The sequence below is a fragment of the Eupeodes corollae genome, chromosome 2 (genome assembly GCF_945859685.1).
Source record: "Eupeodes corollae chromosome 2, idEupCoro1.1, whole genome shotgun sequence".
Taxonomy (NCBI): Eukaryota; Metazoa; Arthropoda; class Insecta; order Diptera; family Syrphidae; genus Eupeodes; species Eupeodes corollae.
The window spans coordinates 54,646,770-54,671,580 of record NC_079148.1 but is presented as its reverse complement, the minus strand read 5'-3'; the positions used below and the strand labels follow the sequence as shown (position 1 = coordinate 54,671,580).

The following is a 24,811-nucleotide window of genomic DNA, read 5'->3' as shown; positions in this document are numbered from 1 at the left end:
ATTGTAAGCTAACATTATTTGTATACTTCCATCAAACTTATTACGGTTTTTTTTACTTCTAACGTAATAGATATGAACAGTCATACACATACATATTTAAAAAACTGTTTTTACTGTGACAAAGCTAACGGTAAAAAATCGATAATACTTATTTTCTGTTTTTATGAATAAAATATTTTAGTTTGTTATTAGAAACTTAATGAAATATATTATAACGTTGATATTGAAGGCCTTTTTGTTTTATTTGGAGAGCACTGCTATTTTTATGAACACAACTGTATATTAACTATATGTCAAATATTACATTCGTACAAAAAATTGTAACTAGATATTTCAATCCAAGATGAAATTACAGAAGTAAGGAAGTTGAAACCATGTGGTCGATTGACATCATATTTAGAAATTAAGGCTTTGAGCCGATTTGCATTGGACATTTTTCTTAGCCTACGGATAAGAGTAGGCCCCATGTAAATATTTTGGTTAAAAATAGAAAATTCGAATCTTAATACATTTTTTCTAATTTTCACTAATATTAGGATTTTTTAAATATGAAAAAAATGTTTTGTATTGCTCCAGAAGAATACCGTTATTTGGTTTTAAGTTTTCTCAAAAGCCAACCAATATTCTTTTTTTTCGAAATTCGATATATATATTAAGAAATTGTACCGACAAACGATACAATATTTTATATTGTGCTATAAATATCAAAAGGGTTTTGATTTTCTTCAATAATATTGCACAACCTTGCAATATTATTCCTAGACGCTAAATAAAACTGTGCAGTATTAAAAACTGTACAATAATATTGAACGCCTAGGGACCGCTTTACAGAATTTTGACCAAGTGGTATCATACAGTTATAGTTTTGATCATACAGAATTCTAAAAAAAAATACTTCAGTATCATAGTAGAGAGATAAATTTAATTATGATTGATTAAAATGTGTCTGTATTTGAGATCTATGTATAGGTACATATAAAATGGATGTTTGTGAGATAGAGTTTAGGGACCAAAATGAATTTTTGAGAACATGTTCATCTTTATAGGATCTTCATCTCCATCAGTATTGCTATAATGTTTTTACAAGTGAACCAAAAGCTTTCGAATTCTTCCTTGTTTTTAAATAAATTTTAAAATTTCCTTTTAATTGTTATTAATTGTAATATTTTCCTTACATTAGTGAGATACCTTTCCGAATGTATGTTTTAGCTTTGTAAAAAATTACACTTAAATCAATGTTTTTTAACAATTTAAAAATAATGAAACGTAAATTACTGCGTTCAGCGACTGAACAGCCAGCAGAACGCAACCACCGCTTGTTTATTTTTAGCCTTAAGTTAAACACGCCTAATTGTTGAGCTGTCCTGTCATGCAACATGCACTGATGCCGATCTGTCAAAGTTTTGTTTACCAAATTCCTGCTTTGGTGTAAAAAGTTTAAAAAGTTATTTATCTTTGCAAAATGTTCACTATACGAAAGTTGAGAATATCAAAATATTTTCTTCCCTCCAACTCTCTATTAAAACACCTCTCAAGGAACGTAGATTATTTACATCAAATTGATGTTAATTCCACAGCGAAATGTGATGCAACACTCCAAAATGAATTGGATAGTTCGGAGAAAAATTGTATTATTAGAAAACACCACAATAATGTTCCTACCATCCGGTCAATTTTAGAAAACCTTAATACTCCTCATTTGAATCAGTCAGAAATTCAAAATTTACAAAGATCCCTCCAACAAGAATTGCATAAGCTACCGAACAAAACTCATCCCAGATTACTGGACTATGGTGATGATCCCCGAGAACTTGCCAGATACAACAAAGAAACTGAATTTAAATTCAAACCAAAAGAATTTTCAGAACTGGCATCGAAAGCTAATTTACTTCGCATGGATCATTTGGGAAATTTTACCGGCCACAAGAGCTACTATCTAATGGGAGGTGCTGCCGAAATGGAACACGCTCTCACACAATACTTTCTGACAAAACTCAAGTCGGTGGGGTTTCGGTTGATCTCTGTGCCAGATATATTGCCCAAGGAGGTGATTGAGGGATGTGGAATGCAAACGTCTGGGGAGAGAACGCAAGTACCTACTTAATATTCAAATTTTATTTTTCTTACAAGTCAAACAATTCATTATATGTATGTAAATAAATACAATCTCTTTCAGGTCTACAAATTGAACTCTGGAAAATGCCTTTCAGGAACATCTGAAATGGCGCTGGCTGGCTATTTTTCCAATAAAATATTTGACGAGGAGGAACTCCCTTTGAGAGTAACATCAGTTAGCAGATGTTATCGTGCTGAAACATCCGGTTTACATGAAGAGAAAGGCATGTACAGGTAGGTTAAGCCGTAAAGGTCCCAAATAAAATGTATTGTAATTAAAATTTCTTTCAGGGTACATCAGTTCACAAAAGTCGAAATGTTCTCGGTGTGTGCTGAGGAACAATCCGAAGAAATGCTGGAATCTTTTAAAAATATCGAAATTAGCTTATTCGACAAACTTGGCATTCATTTTAAACTTTTGGATATGCCCCCATCTGAACTTGGTGCGCCGGCATATCAAAAATACGACATAGAATCATGGATGCCTGGCAGGCAAATGTGGGGAGAAATTTCGAGTTGCAGTAATTGCACAGACTATCAAGCAAAACGTCTCAATATACGCTATCGAACAAATAACAACGAAGTAAAATTTGCACATACTGTAAATGGAACGGCTGGTGCTATACCTCGACTTTTGATAACTTTATTTGAAAATAATCAATTGGAGGGCGGATCAATAAGAGTGCCAAATGAATTACAAAAGTATATGAATAATTTGGAAGAAATAAAGAGGGAAAAACGACTGCCAGAGCTTAAGTTAGTCAAGCACATAAAATCGGCAAAGTAGGAAAAAATAAAGATTTTATATTAACAAAAAAAAACTATTTTTGTATAAACTGTGTATTTAAATTTGAAGAATTCGATTTTGGCAGGTATTTTCTAGGTGAAATAAAAAAACTCAGCGTTCTTCTAATTTTATATTAATGAAAAGCTTTTTACTCTACATTAGTATGCAGAAGTTTGAGCTTTGAAACATAAGTATACAAATTTAGTTGGGTCTTTGAGAGAAAACACTTCGTTTGTTTGTTGATTTTGTGTGTCATTAGAAAGAAAGATTATATGACGAGCTTAAAGGGCTGTACAGCGATGTTAACTAGGGCCTAGTGACTTACAACTCTCAACTATTCCTGTGTGCGAGTACTGTTTTCGTGAAAGGAGGGGACCTACAGTTTTAAGCCGAATCAGAACGGCTAATTTGAGAAAGCACTTTTCATGACAAGAATTACTAATGGAGAATTTGTCAATTCCTAGCAAGAGGCAGTACCCGTGCAAAAAAAACTTTAGATGTCACAGGCAGAGACTCCGCTAAGTTCAAAATTTGTATATCCCCCTTTTTGTGTTGTTTTTTTTTTTTTTTGATTATACGGTCGCATTGATGACCTAAACTTTGTTAGAATAATTTGCTCATTAACTGCAATAGATTATAAACTTTTAGGAGTCTTCTCATTAGTTATTTAGATATGGTCGATTTTTGTCTTAGGGATCATATTCACGTTGATAATTGGGTAATTGCGTCGAGTTGGAATTAAAATGCAAGAAAAGTTTGATTTCTTCAAACCTGCTAGATGGAATCACAGAATTTACTTTCGGGTGTCTTGAGCTTTCATTCCAAAAATATCGTGTAGAATGTAATTCTATGGCAGATATGAATAGGTACATCTTAACGTACTTTTCAACTTCTCCTGCTTTCACAGAGACTCTACTTTCCACAGCGAAGCATTGGTTTCCATGCGCTCTACTCGGCCATCCATTTCATGCGATGGATTTTTATCCTTCTGGCTGAGTAAACGTCACTGTACAACTCTTCGTTTCATCTCCTCTGCAACATCTCCATCTTTTCCTGAAACAAACGAAAGCAAAAGCAATATTAGTTTGATCTCAGCGCTGCGCTGGTGTTGTTTTCTACGTTTATATCGGAGTCCATATCGGTAGACAAAATCCTTAACTAGCTCAAAGTTATGTCTGGTTTTGTAGGTTCTTTTGTTGACAGCAAGTACTTTGCTTTCATTGCTCACAAAAGCCCTATTGACATCCCGCTGAAATCTTCCGATTATGTCATCAGCATATGTGAGTAATTGGACAGACTTTTGAAAGATATTGATTCTAGTTTTGACGTGGGAGCTCTGCACTATTCTTTCAAGGACAGAATGAAAGAAATAAAAGGACAGCACACAACCTTGTCTAATGCCTTTTTTGTCTTCAAAAGGTTTGTTTAAGTAGTTTCCAACCTTTATGGAGCAGCCCGAATTTTCCATAGTCATCCTGCACAAACGAATGAGTTTGGCAAAGATGGCAAGATTAGACATGGCTCAATACAGGGGCCCTACTCTGTAATGCGATTCGAAAGCAAATATTTTCGAATACCAATATTTTGTACTCTCTATTTCCAATGCCGATAAGAAATCTAGTATTTACGGAAGGACAAATCCACATTCTGATTTTTGCACCTTTTTATTAAAAATTTAAGCAAATAAATTCCATTACAGGGAATCATCAGCGAAAAATGTGCATACCAAACAAAAGCAATTTGAAATTCGTATGACTTGAAGAAAAAGGATACTTTTCAAAAGACAAATTTCAACACAAAAAACCCTGTCTTCTTTGTTATTCGAATACTTCGAAACTCGGCAAATCTATTCCATAAATCGAAAAATTACTAGATGATTGTTTTATTCGATTTGAACATTTTACAGAGTACGAATTCATAAACAAATCGAATATCAGGGGCCTGATTATGAGGTTCGCGGCGGTTCGTTTTCAATTCGACCTTTCAAATTCGACTCGCGTCGTTTTTCCTTATTAACGAATTCGCGGGGAAGCGAAAATAGTTCTTCCTATATATTCCAGTGATTTCACATTTTTTCCTCCAATATTCCAGTGATTTGACACTTTTGTTTTCACAGCTTTGCTTTAATTGAATTTGTGAAATTTGAATCTGTGATTTATTCAATAAACAATATAAAATATTTAATATTACTTAAAATTGTTTCCCGTTGCAATGGCCTTATTTGTCTTCATAAACTCGACGAGAACCAAAAATGTATTGCGATTTGTTTGCTTGTTTTCATCGTTCCTTAAATGAATTTTAAAATTTTATATTGTATTGTGGATTGTGAATAAATTAAAAGAATATTAAAATAAAGCTAGCTCACATTTTTATATAATTACAATCAAGAAAGAGTCCAGGAAATCGATCAGTGAATAATAATAAACACGCTTTCGCCTGTGAGTCCGCCAAAAAAAAACTGGGGGATTTCAACTCGCCAACAAACATTATGACATTTCAAATTCGCCTTCGAATTCGTTAATTAGTCGAATTCAAAACGAAGAAGGCGAAAACGAAAGCAATAATTAAAAAATGGCAAACTCGCTAGCAAAACGATTCGCCGCGAATCCCATAATAAGGCCCCAGATTCGAATCGGATTGTAGATGCTGTCATATGCGGCCTTGAAATCGATGAAAAGATTGAGGGTGTCGATTTAGTGTTCTTGGGTATTTTCCATAATGAATAATGGATAAACTGTAGAGTTTCCTGGTATAAAACCACACTGATAAGTACGTATCAGGTTGTAGACGATGGCCTTTAGACGTTCACAAATTACTGCAGAGAAGATCTTGTACGTGATAATAAGGCCGGAATCCTCTATAGCTTGTAGTATCATTATAAAAAGCTAGTTGACAACCCAACGGTTAGTGGAAAAACGGAGAACTACGAGGGGCGTTCAATATATTCTCGGTATCGACATGAAGGAAAATGCGAATTCAATTTAAATTGTTTTTATTTTTCAATATAATCTCCCCTAACATCAATGCTTTGTTACATCTTGAGATATTGAGGATTAGGCGTTGATGGTTTCACCTTTTTTTTTTGTACTCAATGAGTAAGATTCCCTTTGAGTCCCAAAAAACTGTGGCCATGAGCTTTCCAGCAGACGGAGTGACTTTGAACTTCTTCGGGGGGTCTGTTCCTTTTTTATGCCACTGCATGGACTCTTTTTTGCTTTCAGGGTCATAGTGGTGAACCCATGTTTCGTCCCCACTAACAATCCGATGCATAACACCGTCCGCGTTCTCACTACACATCTCCAAAAGCTCTCTACAGCATGCGATTCTCACTTTTTTCTGAGGCGCTGTGAGCATTCATGGCACCCACCTTTGAAAGGTTAAGTGGTCATGAAGGATGGTGTGGATGGTACCAGTCGAAAGCTTGGTGATCTCTGCCATCATTTTCACCTTTATTCGGGCATCCTCGAGAACAAGTTTTTCGACTTCTTTGATGCTTTCTCCAGTACAAGCACTAGCCGGGGCGCCGGAGCTGGGGTCGTCTTCAATGCTCTCTCTGCCTCTCTTGAACTCACTTGACCACTTTTGGACAGTTGATAATGAAGGTGCGGAACCGTGGTAAACTGCCACCATTTCTTCATGAATAGCTTTTTGACTTTTTCCTTGCTTAGTGAGAAATTTAATTACAGCGCGATGCTCAATTTTCACCATCATCGTCTCAGTTACCATTATGATTCTGTTTAAATAGAGATTTAACGGTAAATAATAATCACATTTATATGAAATTTTACATGAATGCACTAAAATAATAGTATTACTTGATAAATAAGTCAATTTATATATATAACCACAGCTTCACCCCGATACCGAGAATATATTGGTAAGTAAGGTGTTGTTCATTCTTCTTCATCAATATTCGCCAAAAACTTACTTTCACATCAAGTCTTATACAATCAAAAGCATCTTCAGCAATGTAATATGTACTACCAAAAATAATCAAATTTAGTTTTAAGGGGTCTGCCCCATTTTTTGTTTAATTGCTTTATTCACTTATCAATAAACCAATTATCGGATACAGGTTCATAAGTAATGTATGCATTTAGAAATTTGTTTCATTTTTTTGTTTTTGTGTTTATATTGTAGACTTTTTTTTGTTTCGTTTAATTAATAATATATTATTCTACGAAATGATTATGGTTCCTTACATACAAAAATTATTTATTGTTTCTGCATCAATTACACATTTTTTTTTTGTTTTGTTTTGTTTAATTTTCCTTCAGGGCCTATAATGAAAATATAGTTTATGCGTTTAAACTTAAACTAGACTGTTTAGTGAAATATATTTTTATGCATGAAGATTTAAAACAAAACAAAGAATATAGCTAAAGTAGCATAAATGAAACAAAAAAAGTTCATTTTACAAAACAATGTATGTTTTATGAATGAGTAAGTTTTGTAAATACAAAATAAAGAAGATAATAATATATAAAATCTTAACGATATAAAAAATAGCGCTAACTTATTTCCAAACGAAAATAGATCGGTCATTAAAAACAAAAAGGAAAAAAAATTGAAAAATACAATTATAAAGGGCTGGTGTGATTTTTTTAAAGATGTTATTTTGTTTATTTCCATTTAAATTTTTGTATATATTTTTTTAGCCAAAATCTTTAAATAAAAGATCTAAGGATTCTGTTAAAAAATTAAATTTACATTGTTCAACATTAACATTGACTGACAAATCATTGTTTTTAGTTAATAATTTGATTCTGTTGGTTACATGTTTATTATTTTTGTTTTATTCTTTTGAAAGATTAAGAAAGAGAAAAGGAAGTTTTAATGACGACGTAAATTAAACCTGTTGTGCAAATTATTTTTGCAGAAATGTCATCGTGTGGTAGGTTTTGTTTTGTGGTTTGTTTTTACTCGGCGCGAAATTATTATTATAATTATTTTTTGTTTTTGTTTTCATATAATATTTCCTTTCAATTAGTTTAAAATTGCTATTTCTGTGTGTTTTTTTTTTGTATATTTTTTTGTTGTTGTTGTTTGTTTTGTTTTGTTTGTTCAATTTAATTTAGATAACGCTTTAAAGAAATAAATTGCTTTTTTTTATATTTTAATCTAATTTAATCGGAAAGCATTGTTTTTCCGCTTTGTTTCTCTTTCTCCTTATCCCTTTCGTTGCGAGGTTCTGCCGTTCCTTGGGGTATAGCTGCATTCGCTGGACCCGCATGAGTCTTCTGCTTTAGCATTGTCCAATCATAGATATAATCATATTGGTGATTAAGGGTGCGGAACAAAATTCTGAAATAGTAAGAAAATTAGCAAACATGTTTTTTTGCAGTATCTAAGAAAAGGTAGTCTTCATTTTTATTTGTTTAAGTTAAACGTTTAGGAAATTTTAAGGTCATCATTATGAATAATTAAAGAAGGTTCGACTCGAAACTAAATTTTGGGAAATTCAAGCTCATGTAATATTGTAATATTAAGGAAACGTTTTTAATTCTTAGCCTACAAACGAATTTAAAACATTTTAGGAATGCTGCCTTTAATATTTGAATTTGAAAAGCCCGTTATCTCGTTAAATTTAAGAAGTAAAAATTACACTGTTGCTTTAAAATAGAACAAATTCAAACTTCAACAAATTCAAATTTTAAAATTAAGTTTAAAAAATGGTGAACTGTTCGCAAAACTAAACCACTTTTTGGTCATCGTCAGCAAATTTTTCGACCGAGGATAGTGGTGATTGTAGCAGATGGAAGAAATCACTGAGCCTAAGGTTTTGACAAATACACAGATTTATCAGGCATTCTACAAACGCCAATACATGGTATCTTTGTTCTCACTTTTTATAAATGACCTGATTGATTATCTACCTGGTGGCGTGGATTTCGCAGGAACACATATGAAGGCCTTATTATTTGCAGATGATATTATCATGTTTGCGTATTCGCCGGAAGCGTTACAGCTCATGATAAACAGGTTAATTAATTACTGTTGCTTATGGAACTTAATCGTTAATACGCAAAAGTCTAAAGTGATGATATTTAAAAACGGTGGTGGAAGAAATGCTTCTAACGAGAAATGGTCATTTAACGGAGAAGCCTTAGAATGTGTAACCGAATACAAATACCTAGGGTTAATTTTTACGAGAAGTTTGAGCATGCAGAAGCATTTAACTGTGAAGTTAGAAAAGGCGAAAACAGCCATTAACATATCATGGAAAAGATGCTTCATGAACAGAAACCGATTTTCTTCGGTACAATTCAATTTATCAGAATCCAAATTAGTCAAGAAGGTAGCTATCAGTGCCATACACGAACGAAACAGCTGGTATAGAGAGTGGTCAAAACTTGCTGAAGAATGCAATTTAAGCTTTGATTTAAACCTGGAAAACATTGGTAGTTGCAAGACTCTCTTCTACAATGTAATCTCGAAGGTGGATGAGAAATATAGAGCTGAATATATAGCTGAAGAAACCAGTTCCATCTACAGAACAGTTTACAGTAGATTAAATCACAATTTGGCAGAGAAAAACTATTTTCGTGACTCTAATAAGGTTAATGTTATCACTACAATGGTCAGACTTCGCAGCGACCTTATCAATTTGAACTTCATGCCTCACAGACCTGATCTACCATTAGAATGCAGCATTTGCAACATGATAGAAAGAGAAAACGTCATTCACTTTTTGGGAAGATGCCCAACTCTGAAAGAAACCAGAAGAAGCGTTCTTGGGAGCGATGTTTTATCTGAAGAGCAAGTCCTGGACGAATTGAATCATATGAACGTTAATAGACTTTATGAATATTGTGTAATTGCGCTCAGATATAGAGCAAGAATAATTAACGAACATTTTTAATTAAACAAACCTTTAACTGTATCTTATTTGAATTTTTAAATTTTATTAGTTTCCATATAATTCCTTATTTTAAACACATATGTTATTTAAAATCTCTATTAATGAGGCTCATTCTTAAGTCGGAATGGAGTCTATGGCTGAGAGATGTCCTACCTTAAACATGATGAACACAGGTACAACTGCATGTGTGCAGTCATCGTACGTTCATTTTAAATGAATAAAATGGCTTTGCGAAAGAAAACATGGGACAAAAACTGTCAGAAATAAAATAATTAATAAACCGAAGAAGAAGAAACATAAGTATATTCCAAAAATACAAATTTTCTTCAAGAAATTCCTTAAAACGATAAACGAATTTCCATAAAGCATTTTTTTAAATATTTTCAGATGAGCACGCATACTCGTACATTTTAAGAAAGTCAATTTTCATTCATAGCTTTTACATTTTTTTTACCGAATTTAAGCTATTTTGGAAAAATAAAAAAAGAAAATATTAAGGGCGATTTTGTTCACTATTGCTTAACTTGAAGCAAACTCTCAAGTTGACAAACTTGAGAGTTGACTTTAACTCGAGAGTTAAAACAAAAGTTAAGAATCTGTTTTGTTCACTATTTTTTTCATAACTCTCGAGTTTGAAAAACAAAAGTTGGCCAACTTTCAGTTTTGAAATTATCCTTGGGATATTTGTGACAGTCAATACAAATTATGTCAGTTTTTAATTTGAAAAGCAAACGAGCTGTTGATGTTTTGATTTTAAAATTAATACAAAAAAATAATAAACATGAATATCAAGGAAACGACAAAAAGAATGTCTAAAGTGCTTTATACTCCCGAAGAGGAGGATTGGTTAGTTAAAAATGCTCTTTTATACAAATCAGTGATAGAAAATAAAAAGACAGACAAGGTAACCAATCGTGATAAAGAAAAGGCATGGGTGAAAATAACACGTGCATTCAATGTTGCACCGCCAGGATGTGTAAGTACCCGATGAGATATTTTGTATGTTCATATCGTACTATGTATCTCTTTATTTTTTTAAAGGAACGAAATCTAAAATCTCTTCGTGAAAAGTATATTAAAATAAAGCAAACGTTAAGAGATCGAGCATTTTGTTTCTCAAGAGATGCAAAAAAGACAGGTGGTGGACCACCCAAAAAAGAACCACCACCATTAAGCGAAGCTATGGAAGAATTATCTGTTCTTTTGACTACTTCGACATTAGGTCTTCCTGCGGTAGTAGGTGATAGTCACTATACGGCCAACAAATCGGTATTGGAATACGATTGCCATAAAATCACTGCACCTACCGATCAAACGGAATATATTTCTTTGGAGGATATAATTGTGGACGATGTTACCTTTTGTCTCAATTCGGAAGATGAGAATTTGAATGTGATCGTAGTCGATGCTTCGGATAAAAGTAATAAAACACTTTTGACCGGCGAGGCCACTTTTAACTGCCAAGTCGGAGATTCAAAAACGACCAAAAACCAAAATGCAGAGTCGCCATTGTCAGTTAAAGGTCCAGAAGGTGATGAATCTTGGGAGAGGGTGAATCCCTCAAAATTAAAGAAGACGATAAACCCGTTGTTGCAATGCCGTCGACGAAAAATGGACAGAGGTGAAATTCAAAGTAAGTTATCGGAAGAGAAGCAAAAACATGCCGATTGCGATTCGTTTTGGTCGATGGCAATGTTATGGAGAACGGCACAAGCCACTATTACTGATTGAACAGTGTCAAGCCTACACCTCAATCCAGTTGCTAAAACTGGGAACCGCCTTTTCCAAGCGCATAAGCTGTACCTGCCACCGAGCCACGATATCGTTAATTTTTAAATTAGCTGCAGACACCGTCTGGACGTTCAACGAGAACCACCCTTTTCGATTTCTGAAGTTTTCTGCATCTGTTCCACCTGGCGATTGAATTCGAATATGGGTGCAATCTATTGCACCAATAGTCCGAGGGAACTTTGCCACTGCAAACAATTCTTTAGCTGCTTTCAAGCGCTCGTTTTGCGTTTTGGGGCATTTGAATATACCTTGGGGAAAGTTCGGCAAGTGCTCTGGACACACGTTTCAACACAACGTGTGCACTTGTAATACAAACCCCTGAAAAATCCGCGATTGCTAATTGAAAAGATCCAAGCGCATAATACCTTAATGCAATTAGCAATTGCGTGGTAGGTCGTAATTCGCGTGATCTTTTTAGAAAAATGAAAAATATTTCACTTCCACATTTCAACCAAAACGAGAAAATTTTACCTCCTTTCATCACACGGCAAGGAATAGTTTATTTCTTCTAGCACCATCATTGTCGTGCGTTTTGAGAGACGGAAACGACGCAAAAAGTCTAGGTCATCCCACGTGTTTAATTGAATGCGTTTGAACATTTTATATTCCCGTCTCTCAATTTGCAGACTTTCTCCATCTTCGCTGCTTGAAGATGAATATGCCGAATTTTCCCAAAAATAATTTCTTCGATACATTTTTGTTAATTTTTTTTTTAATATATAAAACAAAAGTTTTCTTCTTAACTTCTACTTTTTCGGGAAGTTATGAAAATCAAAAGTTTGTAAACTCTCGAGTTTAAAACCGAAAGTTATAAACGTCAACTTTGAGTGAACAAAACCGAATTCTCAAGTTGACAATAAAAATCCCCAAGTTATGTTCAACTTCTAGTGAACAAAATCGCCCTAAGTCTACTCGATATTTGGAAGCTCATTATGATTATATTGATGATTTTTTCTTGAGCTATTTTATGAACTTCAGAGATTTTAATAACATCCCAATACGTTTACACTATTCTCCTCCAAAAAGGCAGTCACTCTTTTGGACTTGTGACAAGGTAAAAAGTAACCTTTTTCAAACCAATCTGTAATGCATGGCATCATTTTCGTTTTCAAGACATGATTTTTGTATGGTGGCCATAATAACGTACCCTTTACTTTACTTTACTTTACTTTACTTTACTTTACTTTACTTTACTTTACTTTACTTTACTTTACTTTACTTTACTTTACTTTACTTTACTTTACTTTACTTTACTTTACTTTACTTTACTTTACTTTACTTTATTCAAAAAACACGATTTTTTGGTTAATCAAAAAAAGTTTACTAAATTTCCAGGTTCAACATATAATCAAGTAAACCTATTGGATAGTTTTGCATGCTTAAGAACCAATTTGTTTTCCAATGTCCCTCCATGTGTAGACAAAACTTAAATTCTAATCATAGTCATCAAGTTTTACACCTTAAGACTTTTTCTTTAGACCCACGTGAAACACAAAATATATTAAAATACTCCACAATCAATTCAAGACCTTAAAGATGGAATTCGTTAAGTTATCTACAACAAACAGCCACAAACGTGCGAACTGCTTATAGAGAATCTCATGACAAGCATAGGGTTATGCAACCGGAAACGTGGCTTCCTAATATTGGTTGTGATTGTTTTCTATTGTTAATTTCATAATTTAAAAGTGAAACCTCTTAATAGAACGCCCCTTAGGATGGAATAAATATTCAGTTTTAAAGCGTAAACTAAGTTTTTCTATGTCCGGGTCCAGACACCAAGACCTATCCATTTTTTTAAAAGCAGTGGAATACTTTTAAGTTATCTGAACTTCCAAGTTATGTGAAAACCTATACCTAAGAACTGTTTTCTTAAACTAACCTTAAATATTTACTAAATTATAGCGTACAAAATTACATAACAGTTTATGCTGATGAAAAATCATGTTATGGATTTTGAGTCAACCAAAAAAAACAGCTGTAAAAAAATAAAACAAAATTACTTACCTAAACAACTGACGCAAATACATGTAATCTGGTTGCTCTTCAAATCTCAAACTACGACAATAATTCAAATACATTGAAAATTCAGCGGGGAAACCCTTGCATAAGACCTCGATCGGAGTTGACATTTTTTTTTCGGAGATTTTTTCGTATTTTTGTTTTTTATTAGTTGCCTTCATGCCCTGCCATGGAAGAACACCACGATTAAAATACATCATAACATATCCTAAAGATTCCATGTCATCGCGTCTAGATTGTTCAATACCAAGATGAGCATTAATCGATGCATAACGCGCAGTTCCAGTTAAATTCTTATCTTCGCGATAGGGAATATGTACACGACTGCGAGGATCTCGGTATTTTTTAGCTAAACCAAAATCGATCAAGAACAATTTGTTACAATGTCGACCAATGCCCATTAGGAAATTGTCGGGCTTAATATCACGATGAATAAAACATTTCAAATGTATAAATTCCAGGCGACCGATCATCTGGTCAACCAGCATGAGAACGGTTTTAATTGTAAAATGACGTGTGCAAAAATTAAAGAGATCTTCAAGGGATGGTCCCAATAGATCCATTACCAAGGTGTTAAAGTTTTTTTCGTGGCCATAGTATCGAATTCGTGGTATACCAACACCACCGCTCAAAACTCGATACAATTTATATTCATAGAGCAACTGTGGATGCCGAGCATTGGCACTTTCTATTTTGATGGCTACCTCTTCACCGCATTGTATGCTCATACCAAGGTAGATGTCACCGAATGAACCGCTGCCTGAAACACAAAACAAGAAAATAATCAAACATTAAAAAGACAATTGGCAACAGGGTTAAGTATGATTAAATTAAAAAAAACAAAAATTTTATTGGGTGCAACAATGCTCTTATATGAACATTTAAGTACAAAGACTGTGTTCGCTTTTATTTTCTGGAAATAAATTTATGTATTTGCATGAAGCCCCGTATTTGGTTTTCTTTGTTATTATGCTCAAAGCAGGTCTTGTAATTTCATGATTTATTGCTTTGACCTCGCATTAATGTTGTAGTTCTACTCTCTCTTTCTTTCTTTTTTTTTGATGTGTGTTCACAATATAATTCATAAAATATTAACACACATTTCAAAACGAAAGTGTTGTTATGGTAAAAATTTGCTAATTAATATTTAAGAGAAGAGCAAACAGCAGCAATTCTTACGATTTTGCGAATGATATAATTTTGCTAATATTTTTTTTTTTTTAGTTCTGTGAGCAGTCAAATGAGATTAGAAGCTGATTTTGTAGGCCTGGAATTGTGAGTGAAACTCACGCAGGGCAGGTCGGTAAAAATTCCTTTTCAAGTAGATATTAACCCTTACTGCATGATATTTGTCTTCTTCATGAAAAAAATACATGTGATAGTTAATTATAATTAAATAAACACGTGTTTCAGGAATTTAAATTTTTTTTTTAAAAAGTGCAACATTTTGCGATTTCCGACTTGGATCATATATGGAACAAAAATGTCAATAAATTAAATCAATTATTTATTCAAAAAATTATCTAGTATGTAATATCGTGAAGCAGTTTGTTTTCTCATTCAAGCAAAGATTTACTTTGCATTTTCGGCACTCCACGAAGATCTTCCATGGCAGTCTGGAACCTTACACCGCTGTCTTGTGGTCCAAACAGGAAGGTGATCTAATTGATCTAATCGAACTTCCAGTGATAGCATTATGGCAACAGGTCCTCTTAATTTCTGCAATTGTAGATTATTCTTGACATAAGAGCGTTATCCACGTTTGCTAGTTGTGCTTAGTTTGCTGGCATGGCATGATCTTCGGCTACCGCGCACTTGAAATTTGTTAGCAGCCACTCCTCAGAACCATCAAGGGTTCGTCTGTACAATAGCCACGCATTCACGGCTGTCATGTCGATCTGTGGTAAAATTTGTATGATCTAATTTGTATTCTATAGTATCCTAGAAGAGCAAAAGATCAACTCCACCCATTATATGTCATGACTGCGTTTGGACACGTTTGGTTGCTCTTTTCTTTTTTGTTGAAGTGTTGGACCCGACCTTGACGAAGTGAAGATAGCTATATCTAAACTTAAGTCAAATAAAGCTGCTGGAGCTGACGGCATCGCTGCCGAACTATTCAAAGCAGCAGGCAATGACTTGGTACGGAGCATGCACCAACTCATCTGCAAAATATGGTCGGAAGAAAGCATGCCCGATGAGTGGAATCTCAGCATAGTGTGCCCGATACATAAGAAAGGAGACCCTCTAAACTGCGTCAACTACAGAGGCATCAGTCTCCTTAACTTTGCGTATAAGATCCTCTCTGCCGTATTATGTGAACGTCTGAAGCCATTCGTCAACAACCTGATTGGTCCTTATCAGTGTGGCTTCAGACCAGGAAAGTCCACTATCGACCATATATTCACATTACGTCAGATCTTGGAAAAAACCCATTAACTTGAAATTGATACCCACCATTTATTTATCGATTTTAAAGCCGCGTATGACAGCATCTATAGGGAAGAGCTCTACAGAGCAATGTCTAGTTTTGGCATCCCTGTCAAACTTATCCGTTTGTGCAGAATGATGATGGAGAATGCACACTGCTCTATAAAGGTCGGAAAAGATCTTACCGATGCATTTGGTGTCAAAAAAGGTTTTAGACAAGGCGATGTACTGTCATGCGACTTCTTCAACATCGTTCTGGAAAGAACTGTGCAAAACTCAACCGTCAACACTAGAAGCACAATCTTCGACGGAAGCGAAGAAGATGGGTTTAGTGGTCAATGAGGGCAAGACCAAGTATATGCTGTCATCAAAAAAGGACACTGAACGACGACGTCTTGGACAAAACGTCACCATGGACAGCTATAACTTTGAGGTAGTTAAGGACTTTGTCTACCTAGACACCGCTATTAATGCAGACAACGACACCAGCGCTGAAATCAAACGAAGAATAACTCTTACAAATCGCTGCTTCTTTGGACTTAGAAGGCAATTGAGAAGTAAAGTCCTCTCTCGAGCATGTAAAATCACCATCTATGAGACACTCATCACCCGGTTCTCATTTATGTCGCTGAGGCCTGGACCCTGTCAAAGAAAGATGAGAGCCTCTTAGGATGCTTCGAGAGAAAAATTCTTCGGGTGATTTTTGGTCCCGTACGCATAGATGGAGAATGGAGGAGAAGAATTAAAGTCCAGCGGCTTAGATGGCTAGGTCGTCATGTAGAGCGGATGGACATCAACGCTCCAGCCCGGAAGGTCTTCGAATCCAATCCGACTCAGGTGGCGCACGCAGATGTGAGAGGACCTCAACCAACTTGGCGTGCGAAACTGGAGACAGCTAGCTCGGGACCGAGCTGGCTGGAGACGCTTGTTGGTTGAGGCCCAGGTCCGCCCCGGACTGTAGCGCCACCTTAAGTAAGTAAGTTGGACTTCAAAAGACGGTTGCTACAAGACATAAGTCGAAGCAAGGTTCACAATTCTGTTGTCAAACCATGTTACCACAGAAATATCCAGCTTATCAATTGTCGCCAGTTTTTCCACAGTTGCACCTCTTCTTTTTTTTTCAAACTCCTTTTCGGTAGGAACTTTGCCAGATAAGTAAACAGCGGTAAGAACGTGTACCAGTTGTCAAAGACAAATTTGTAGTTGAATCCGACGGGAAAAGTTCTCGGCATTCGAACAACAACGTCACTGGATGTACTAATTTTTGGCAAATCGGTGTACAACTGTACAGTGTACATGTCCTTGGGCTCAAGTTCAAAGTTCAAAGCTGAACCGAGAGATACCACTGGGAACAAAATTGTGATATCCCAATTTGTGTTTTTTTTTTGGGTTGTATTGCCGCATTGATGATCTGCTTTTGGTTGGTATAATTTGTTCATCTATTGCCATATATTCTTCTCTAGGAATAGTAAGTAGTCTTTGCCTTGTTTGATCCAAGAATGGTCTTATTTTATGAAGGGGATCATGTCCTGGTTGTCCTTTGGGTATTTACGTCGAGTTGGTGTTGAAATGTAGAAACCTTTTTTTTCTTCGAACCGGTTATATGCCATTACAGAGTTAATTTTTTTTCATTACGATAAAGCCTAGTTGATGGTAACTGTACGATGGACATGTAATGGCATATTCCAACAAACTGTTCAAGTTCCATTGCTGTTATTTGGGCAATTTGCTCGGGACGTTTCTCACATTTTTGAACATTTCGTCTGTAAAAAAGTACTTGTAGAATTGTATTGGCGTGCACCTGTGAATGCGGTTACCTTATCACCTTTTCCCAAAAACCCATCGCACCTCTAGGTTTCTTCAGCTATCGCACTTCTATTTGAATAGAGAATAGGAATAGAGAATTGTTATCTTCTAATTCCCAATCGGATTCATCAGACTCTAGAATATATAGAGGCAGTTAACCTCGTGCTCATCATCTGAAAAATCTTCGTCACTGCTGTTGTTGGGAAAATTGTTTATAGACGTATTGATACCTCCGTAAAACCGATGTGGGTCCATATCTGAACTCTGTTATCTCGGTAAAAAATCAACGTATATTTCTGCATGGTGCTATATTTGATCCAAACCGTTTTTGTTACTTCATAAAATCGAAAAAAAATCACATTGTCAATAATATTTATATTATTTGCTTTACTGGTAATTTTTTTTTAATTTTTATATTTTTTATACAATTTTATACAAAAATTAATTTCTCAAACACGGGTTTTTGCACTGCACCCTTTGTGACGAGTTTGACGGATAAAATTGTTGTCGAAACTCGTTCATAGATGGATTAACTGGATAGGTTAGGTTAAAGTGGCTGTCCATAATGGAATCGGACACACTTAGGAAAGTTTAAGGGCCCATTGAATCTTGAGGCTTCCTCCTATGCTTACGAAACGTGAAAGGTTGATTATTCTGATATGATTAAGATCGTTTATATCGTTAAAGAAGAATTCTCCTTTAATTCTTGCGTTTTTGAGCTAGAGCGGGGCATGTACAGAGAAGGTGAACAACTGTTTCCTTCTCTTCCTCGTCCATACAGCTTTTGCAAAAGTCATTTAAGAAAACGCCTAGCAGCTTGGTGTGCTTTCCTATTAGACAGTGCTTAGTTATGACACCTATTATTCAGCTTATATACACCTAGTGTTTGCCTTCTTCATAGCGTCTTGCATTAGCAACAATTTACAAGTAGCAATTGGTATGATAGCATTTGCCTAACGTGGTAGGATGGGCTGCACTGTACCGTTCATGTCGAGTTCATCTGCCTTACAGTTACCTGGAATGTCTCTTTGGCCCGGCACCCAGCAAAGGTAAATATTAAACTGTTGTGCCATCTCCATTAGAAATAATCGACAGTTATGGACTGTTACAGAGTTTGTAGAGACGGAGTCCAGAGATTTGATAGCGGCCTGGCTATCTGAGAAGTTAAGTATGTCAGATGTTGATACCACGTTTTATTTAAGCCAGGACAATACTTCTTTTATCGCAAAAAGTTCCGCCTAGAACACGATACAAAGAGTGGAAAGGCGGAATAGGAGACTTAATTTCAGTCGTTCAGAGAACACACCTCCACCAAACCCTTCTTTTGTCCGTGTGCTTTGGTATTGATACTAAATAACTAAGAATTACGGAGTGGCCAATGTTGTTGTTAGCACACTGCAACTGTACTGTATGATACCGTGGTGTTTCTTCGGAAGAGAATTGTTATTTTTCAATCATCTTTTGCTGTGGTGCTTCGAGACCTTACTTCTCTATAATATAATACCTTTCCATTTTTGATCGTTCTACAAATAGTTGATTTTTTAATGGAATATTTCCTCCTTTTTGAAATCACTCAAAATTCTGGATTTTACATTCGATGAATATTTAAATCCCGCCATTTTTAAAACAAAATCTTTTGTTTTCAATTCAAAAACAATCTATCTTAAAAAACGGTTTTATCAATCAAAAACACGGTTAAAACTTATTTAAAATTTTACATTTTTGTATTGTTTTTGTAAAAGCATTGCATTTGTAGAATTTGCCTGTGGATCAGTGCTGTAAGATTATGAACAGTCAGGTGACATACAAAAATTCTAAACCAATACAAATTATTTGACTGGAACAACTTTTATATATACGAATGTTCGTTTTTTTGATAGTTTTTTGGTGATAGTTGCAAAAGTTCTGTATTGATTCAGCTGAAAAACAGTATTAGTTCTGTTTATCTAATCACTTTAGTGGTGAACCTTTCGTGCAAAGAGATTGAGGTCCAGCTATTGAGTAGACTAATACAAAATATCGAAGAACGGCACACAATATGTTGCATATCTCATTTGTTTATTATCATTTCGTGCAAATTCTAGTTTCGTATCTGTTGTTTAGATATTATTTGTTCTTATTTGGGCAGAAATCCAACTTCTTATTGACCTGGATCTCTGTGCATTGCTAAATTATCTTATCGTTGATCTTCAGTGCAGTGTTAAATTTGTGTATATAATTCCAAATTGAAATCTATAAATCTGGCTATAGCAACGTGTATATTATTGAGCCTACCCCTTTGAGCTACGTCATAAGATATTTTAAATCAGCTTTATTTTGTATAGGTATTAATATGATTTTAGTCGAGTCATTAAAAAGTTATAAATGACCGACGAACAATGCAATTTCTGCTGCCCATACCAAAACTGGATAGAAATTATTCAACAAAAATGCCCTACTAATCATCGTTTTCATGTTAAGGACTTTCATAAAATTAAATACAAAAATTGAGGTTTTTTGTCTTGTCACCATAAAAGGGTTTGACGAAGACGAAAAAATAACAAACTTAACAAACTCTGACCTTTTCAAAAACATTAATATTCGAATCCGCCCCCATATTCGCTGTCTTAAAAGAAAGAAACCCCACCACTCAATTGTTTAACCATGCGAATATAATATCAACTATAATCTCAGCAGTATGCAGTCACTTAATCCCATTTGCTGACACAAAACATAAATGAGTTAAAATATATTTGTTTGTCATGATAATTATGTTGTTCCTAGTTTTTGCTCATTAACCTTTGAAATCTTAAGAAATAGGGCTTCAAAATAAGCTTCAACGTCTACTATAGGTAACTAAATGTACATAAAGCAACACAAGTGTCATCTAAGCTTATTTGTGAGTCTTGTTTAAGTTAATATTTGTCTAATCTTTACTTCCAACGGATTGGTTTGTATAGATAGATAGATACCTACTCAAAAGAGATATATATACATATGTATATAGAAAAAAATGAAATATAAAGAAGTAAACAACTCGACCTTCATTCATAATTTCATGTTTTGCCAATTCAGTGTTATAATCAAGGTCTTAAGAATTTATAAAATTCAATCAAATTTAATAGAAATATATTTGCACTTGAACAAAAATAAAAACAAAAAACATAGACAAATCGATTAAATTAAATTATATTATTGGTAGATAGTTTAGTGTAAAGAGTTAGATAGTTAGGTGTGTAGTTAGGTATATCTTTTTGTTTTTAAAACCTAATGTAGGTTATTTTATTTGCTAGTGAGCCAAATTTAAATATTTCTCTCTCCCTCTCTTCGTCAGCTGTAATCGATTTATTTACTTCGATGAGGTAGATGGCCACTTTGTCCACCTCAAAGAGTGTTTTTTTAATATTAAAATGCCACAAAGTTGTGTAATACGAAAGTTCCCATTAATCGAGCTCATTATTCATAATAATCATTGCAAGAAAAAGGGCTTACATTTGCTGGGTAGAAATAGAGAAACTATAGATACCAAATCTACCCACCAAGTAAACCACAACAACAAAACAAAAAAGTTATAAACCTGTAAATAATACAAAACGAATAACCAAACCAAAACCTTATTAAGTGTCTTTTCCCTTTCAACCTAATCGACTTTAACTGACGTCGTTATTCTGGGAATATTTTCTTGCAGAGGCAGACAATTGCCCAGCCTACACTCGAGCATGTACTTTTATACAAAACATTTCGTAATCTTGTCCGAACGTGTCCAGCTTTTTAATGCTTCACTTTTCACTGTAGAAGATAGAACCAGCATCAGCTGGATTCAAATCGCCGTCCAATTAGAAAACAGTGCCTCACCTTGGCTCAGTTTTAATTTAATTAGAGACGATTCTGTTCTGAACACTGAACTGATGTGTTTTGTTTAGGCAGCCTTTGTAAAGTCGGCGCCCTAACTAGAAATAGCAAATGCAACCAAGAATAATTCTGATTTCTATAGCAGCCCGTTAGAAGTGCATATAGATAAAAATGGCTGCAGCCAATTGCCTGCTGTTTGCTTGTTGCCCTGCAAAAACAAGTTTCGCCCTTAAAATCAAAACTAAAACCCAGCTCCAGCTGGAACTCATTTCAAGAACTACTTAAGGACCCAACAAAAATAAAAACCTCTACAACAATCTCAGCTCAATCAAATGTTGCTACTTACGAAAATGCACGTCTTCTCTTTTGATTTTTGAACAAAAAGAAAAAAGAAGACAACGTTGTATGATGGGAAGAATAAAAAAGTTACAAAATTACTCACCGATTTTCCGGATAACTCTATATTTTCCTCCGATTATAATTTCAGAGCTTCCCCTGTCTTTCATCTGGCGAAGCTTTTCCATATTTATGTTTTATTCAATTTAAGTTTTTTTTTAATTATAGAGCGAAGAATTTTGAGGAATATTTTTTTTTTATTGGAAATTAAATAAAAATGTGTTGAAGTACTCCCGTTTCTTTTTTGTTTTCCGTGTGCCACTTTTTCGTAGATATTTGTTCGACAATATATTGCAAGAGAGAACGAATCCGTCTATAAGAATTGAATGAAAAAGAGAAGGACAGCTATGGATTAGTGTGTTGTTCGACTTTACTTTTTCTTCAGTGTTTTTTTTTTTACCGTGTGAACAAATTTTTTTTTTTTTTATATTCTACTTTTTTTCTTAATTATTTTTTTAAACAAATTTTGATTACTTTAGTTTATTGTGTTGATTTTAGGAATCTTATCATGAATAATAAATTAAAAGCACTTACTTTGTATTATTTTATTTGGAAGTGAAATTATTTTAATGAGCGAAAAATAAAAATGTGTTTCAGTTTCAGCAGAGATGAGATGGACACACAAAACAGAGACGATACGCAATTATTTAAATGGTGGATTTTCAGTATCCGAAATTAAAATCCGGAATACTGGGAGTTGTGCCGAGCCGCACTGTAATTGGGGGAAATTTTATTTATTTGTTATTGAATGAAATAATATTAAAATAAAATAAGTACTTCAAAATTAACTCTTTATAAATTTTCAATAACAGAAAAATGAATTGAATCAAAAACTCGTCAGACAAAAGAGCTGCGGAATTGACAAGCAGCAGCCATTTTTTAATTTGTCGATTGCGATTCGTCTTCGATTTGCCGTCCTTTATTTTTTGCAACAGTTCTCACATTCACACTCGTATGTTGTTGTTTTTCGTTTTTATTTCATGTGGTTTGTGAATTAGCTAGATTAACTAGCTGAATGCGTTACTGCTCCCTGGAGGTCAGATTTCAACTGGACAACTTTAAGTTACTCAGTTCAAATAATTTTTTAGTTGCTCTCGATTCAAGTGTCATTTATGGAATATGGCTGAATCACAAACACGCTTCAGCTTCGACTTTGTGTGCCGTTACGGTGGGCCTGCTTCACGGTTGCTTTGAATAACATTTCTATTATTTCATCCCTCCAAAGAGCAAATATTTTGTTCGTTAACATTTTTTTACAGCCAAGGAAATCTTCAGATAATTGAACTAGAGCTTCCGTTTAGAGTCACATTACGTTCTTTTTCTTACGATTGTCAAACGAAACGTGAGGTCGAAGCTCCATTGTGATAGCATGCATTGAATTTCTATGGCTGAACTCGTAAACGTCAGGTGAAGCCGAAGCTGAAGCGTGTTTGTGTAAATAAAACGAACAAAGTGATCAAATTTTGAAGAACAAATAATTACAATGTAAAGTTTGGTCTTTGCCATTGATTGTGAACGAAAAATATAATTCAAATGGCAGTTTTAAAACAATATTATTGATGACATTTTTTACCACTTTTACCACATTTCTGCCATAACTTGAGTAGTGTTGGCTTTGAATGCGTCTCGAGATTATAAAATAAAAAAAATAATAATTGTAGCTTGTAGTCCAGTCTTGTTAGAACCGTATATCGACAAAGTCATAAGTGGTCATAAGCTTAACTTAAACTTTTAGCAGCAATATTTTTTAAATCAGTGTACATTACGTGGATGCACGGGCCTAGGAATCATGAAACAGTTGGCAAAATTACTAATCGACGACGGAAATCGATTGATTAAAGTGGGTTTACATGTATCTGCTTCTGCATAATGAAAAATAGTGTGGAAACCGGATAAATGTCGAAACAGGTAAGAGGTAGAGAATACACCAGAGGTAACTCTGTTTTACTTCCTATAAAATACTATAACTTTTTGATACTCGTAGTAGCTACAGTAATATGTAATAAAAGTGTAATAAAATAACTTCAAAAACAAAAAAAAACAACAAAAAAAGATGCTATAATAAAGATGAATATGTTCGTCTTCACTATAATCTTCATTTCTGCATTTTTCGGGTTTCCTCTAATAGAGAAATGAATATACTCTGCATGTAATGTTAACCATTGTGAATTACGACCAAAAACCAATTTTTTTTGAAGTGATCGTTAGTGTATCGTTAGCGTTAAATTAAAACAATGAAATGCATGAAGTACAACTGAACTCTTGCTACAAGACCATTAATTTGAGTTTCTTATGTTGAACTATTAGTTCTTATATTTACATAGGCATTGTATCAAACGCAAAACTGAAACAAGTAATTTATTTAATGTACAACAATATGATATGTCAAAATTGTAGCAATACGACTACAAAAGTCAATTATAAATGAAATATGCAAAACAAATGACAGCTAAGTTTCCTGGTGTCAATTTAATGTGAAATGTTAAACCTGATAAACACAAAAAGTCGTTTCTGATTTTAATTTGACATTTTGGGAAAAAGTCAAATAACTTTAAAATTAAATAATTCATTACTATCCTTAAAATTACACTTTTTTACTGAGTGGAAATGTGTCTCGTTGCATGAATACTTTGGAATTATTATATCTTATGGTTGAAAAAAAAACTCAAACTTGTCTAGCCTGAAATTAACCCAATTATTTATTGGAATGCATTCACTTTCAAATTATACATTCTCGAACACACCCTACAATTTTACTACACACCAAAACC

General features: G+C 34.3%; 2 protein-coding genes across 2 annotated transcripts; one reads left to right on the top strand and one right to left on the bottom strand.

Moving 5' to 3' along the window:
• Positions 1-1,362: 1,362 nt before the first annotated feature.
• Positions 1,363-3,033, top strand: LOC129945549 (serine--tRNA ligase, mitochondrial). The gene is made up of 3 exons (XM_056055359.1): positions 1,363-2,092; positions 2,177-2,349; positions 2,407-3,033. The coding sequence occupies exons 1-3, from the start codon at positions 1,463-1,465 to the stop codon at positions 2,900-2,902; spliced, it is 1,299 nt and encodes a 432-aa protein (XP_055911334.1). The 5' UTR covers positions 1,363-1,462; the 3' UTR covers positions 2,903-3,033.
• A 3,867-nt stretch (positions 3,034-6,900) lies between these two features.
• On the bottom strand, positions 6,901-22,976 carry LOC129944375 (casein kinase I). Its single transcript, XM_056053757.1, has 5 exons — positions 22,818-22,976; positions 22,575-22,752; positions 22,087-22,353; positions 13,563-14,337; positions 6,901-8,206 (listed from the first exon to the last, which is right to left on the bottom strand). The coding sequence occupies exons 3-5, from the start codon at positions 22,166-22,168 to the stop codon at positions 8,029-8,031; spliced, it is 1,035 nt and encodes a 344-aa protein (XP_055909732.1). The 5' UTR covers positions 22,169-22,353; positions 22,575-22,752; positions 22,818-22,976; the 3' UTR covers positions 6,901-8,028.
• Between the last annotated feature and the right edge of the window lie 1,835 nt (positions 22,977-24,811).

Bases quoted from the DNA above. Each gene is read 5' to 3' on its own strand.
- LOC129944375 (XM_056053757.1), bottom strand. From the start codon at position 22,168: ATGGAAAAGCTTCGCCAGATGAAAGACAGGGGAAGCTCTGAAATTATA. The intron at 14,338-22,086 runs GTGAGTAATTTT...TTTGTGTTTCAG, and splicing joins TAGAGTTATCCGGAAAATCG to GCAGCGGTTCATTCGGTGAC. The intron at 8,207-13,562 runs GTAAGTAATTTT...TTACTATTTCAG, and splicing joins TATTTGCGTCAGTTGTTTAG to AATTTTGTTCCGCACCCTTA.
- LOC129945549 (XM_056055359.1), top strand. From the start codon at position 1,463: ATGTTCACTATACGAAAGTTGAGAATATCAAAATATTTTCTTCCCTCC. The intron at 2,093-2,176 runs GTACCTACTTAA...AATCTCTTTCAG, and splicing joins CGTCTGGGGAGAGAACGCAA to GTCTACAAATTGAACTCTGG. The intron at 2,350-2,406 runs GTAGGTTAAGCC...AATTTCTTTCAG, and splicing joins GAAGAGAAAGGCATGTACAG to GGTACATCAGTTCACAAAAG.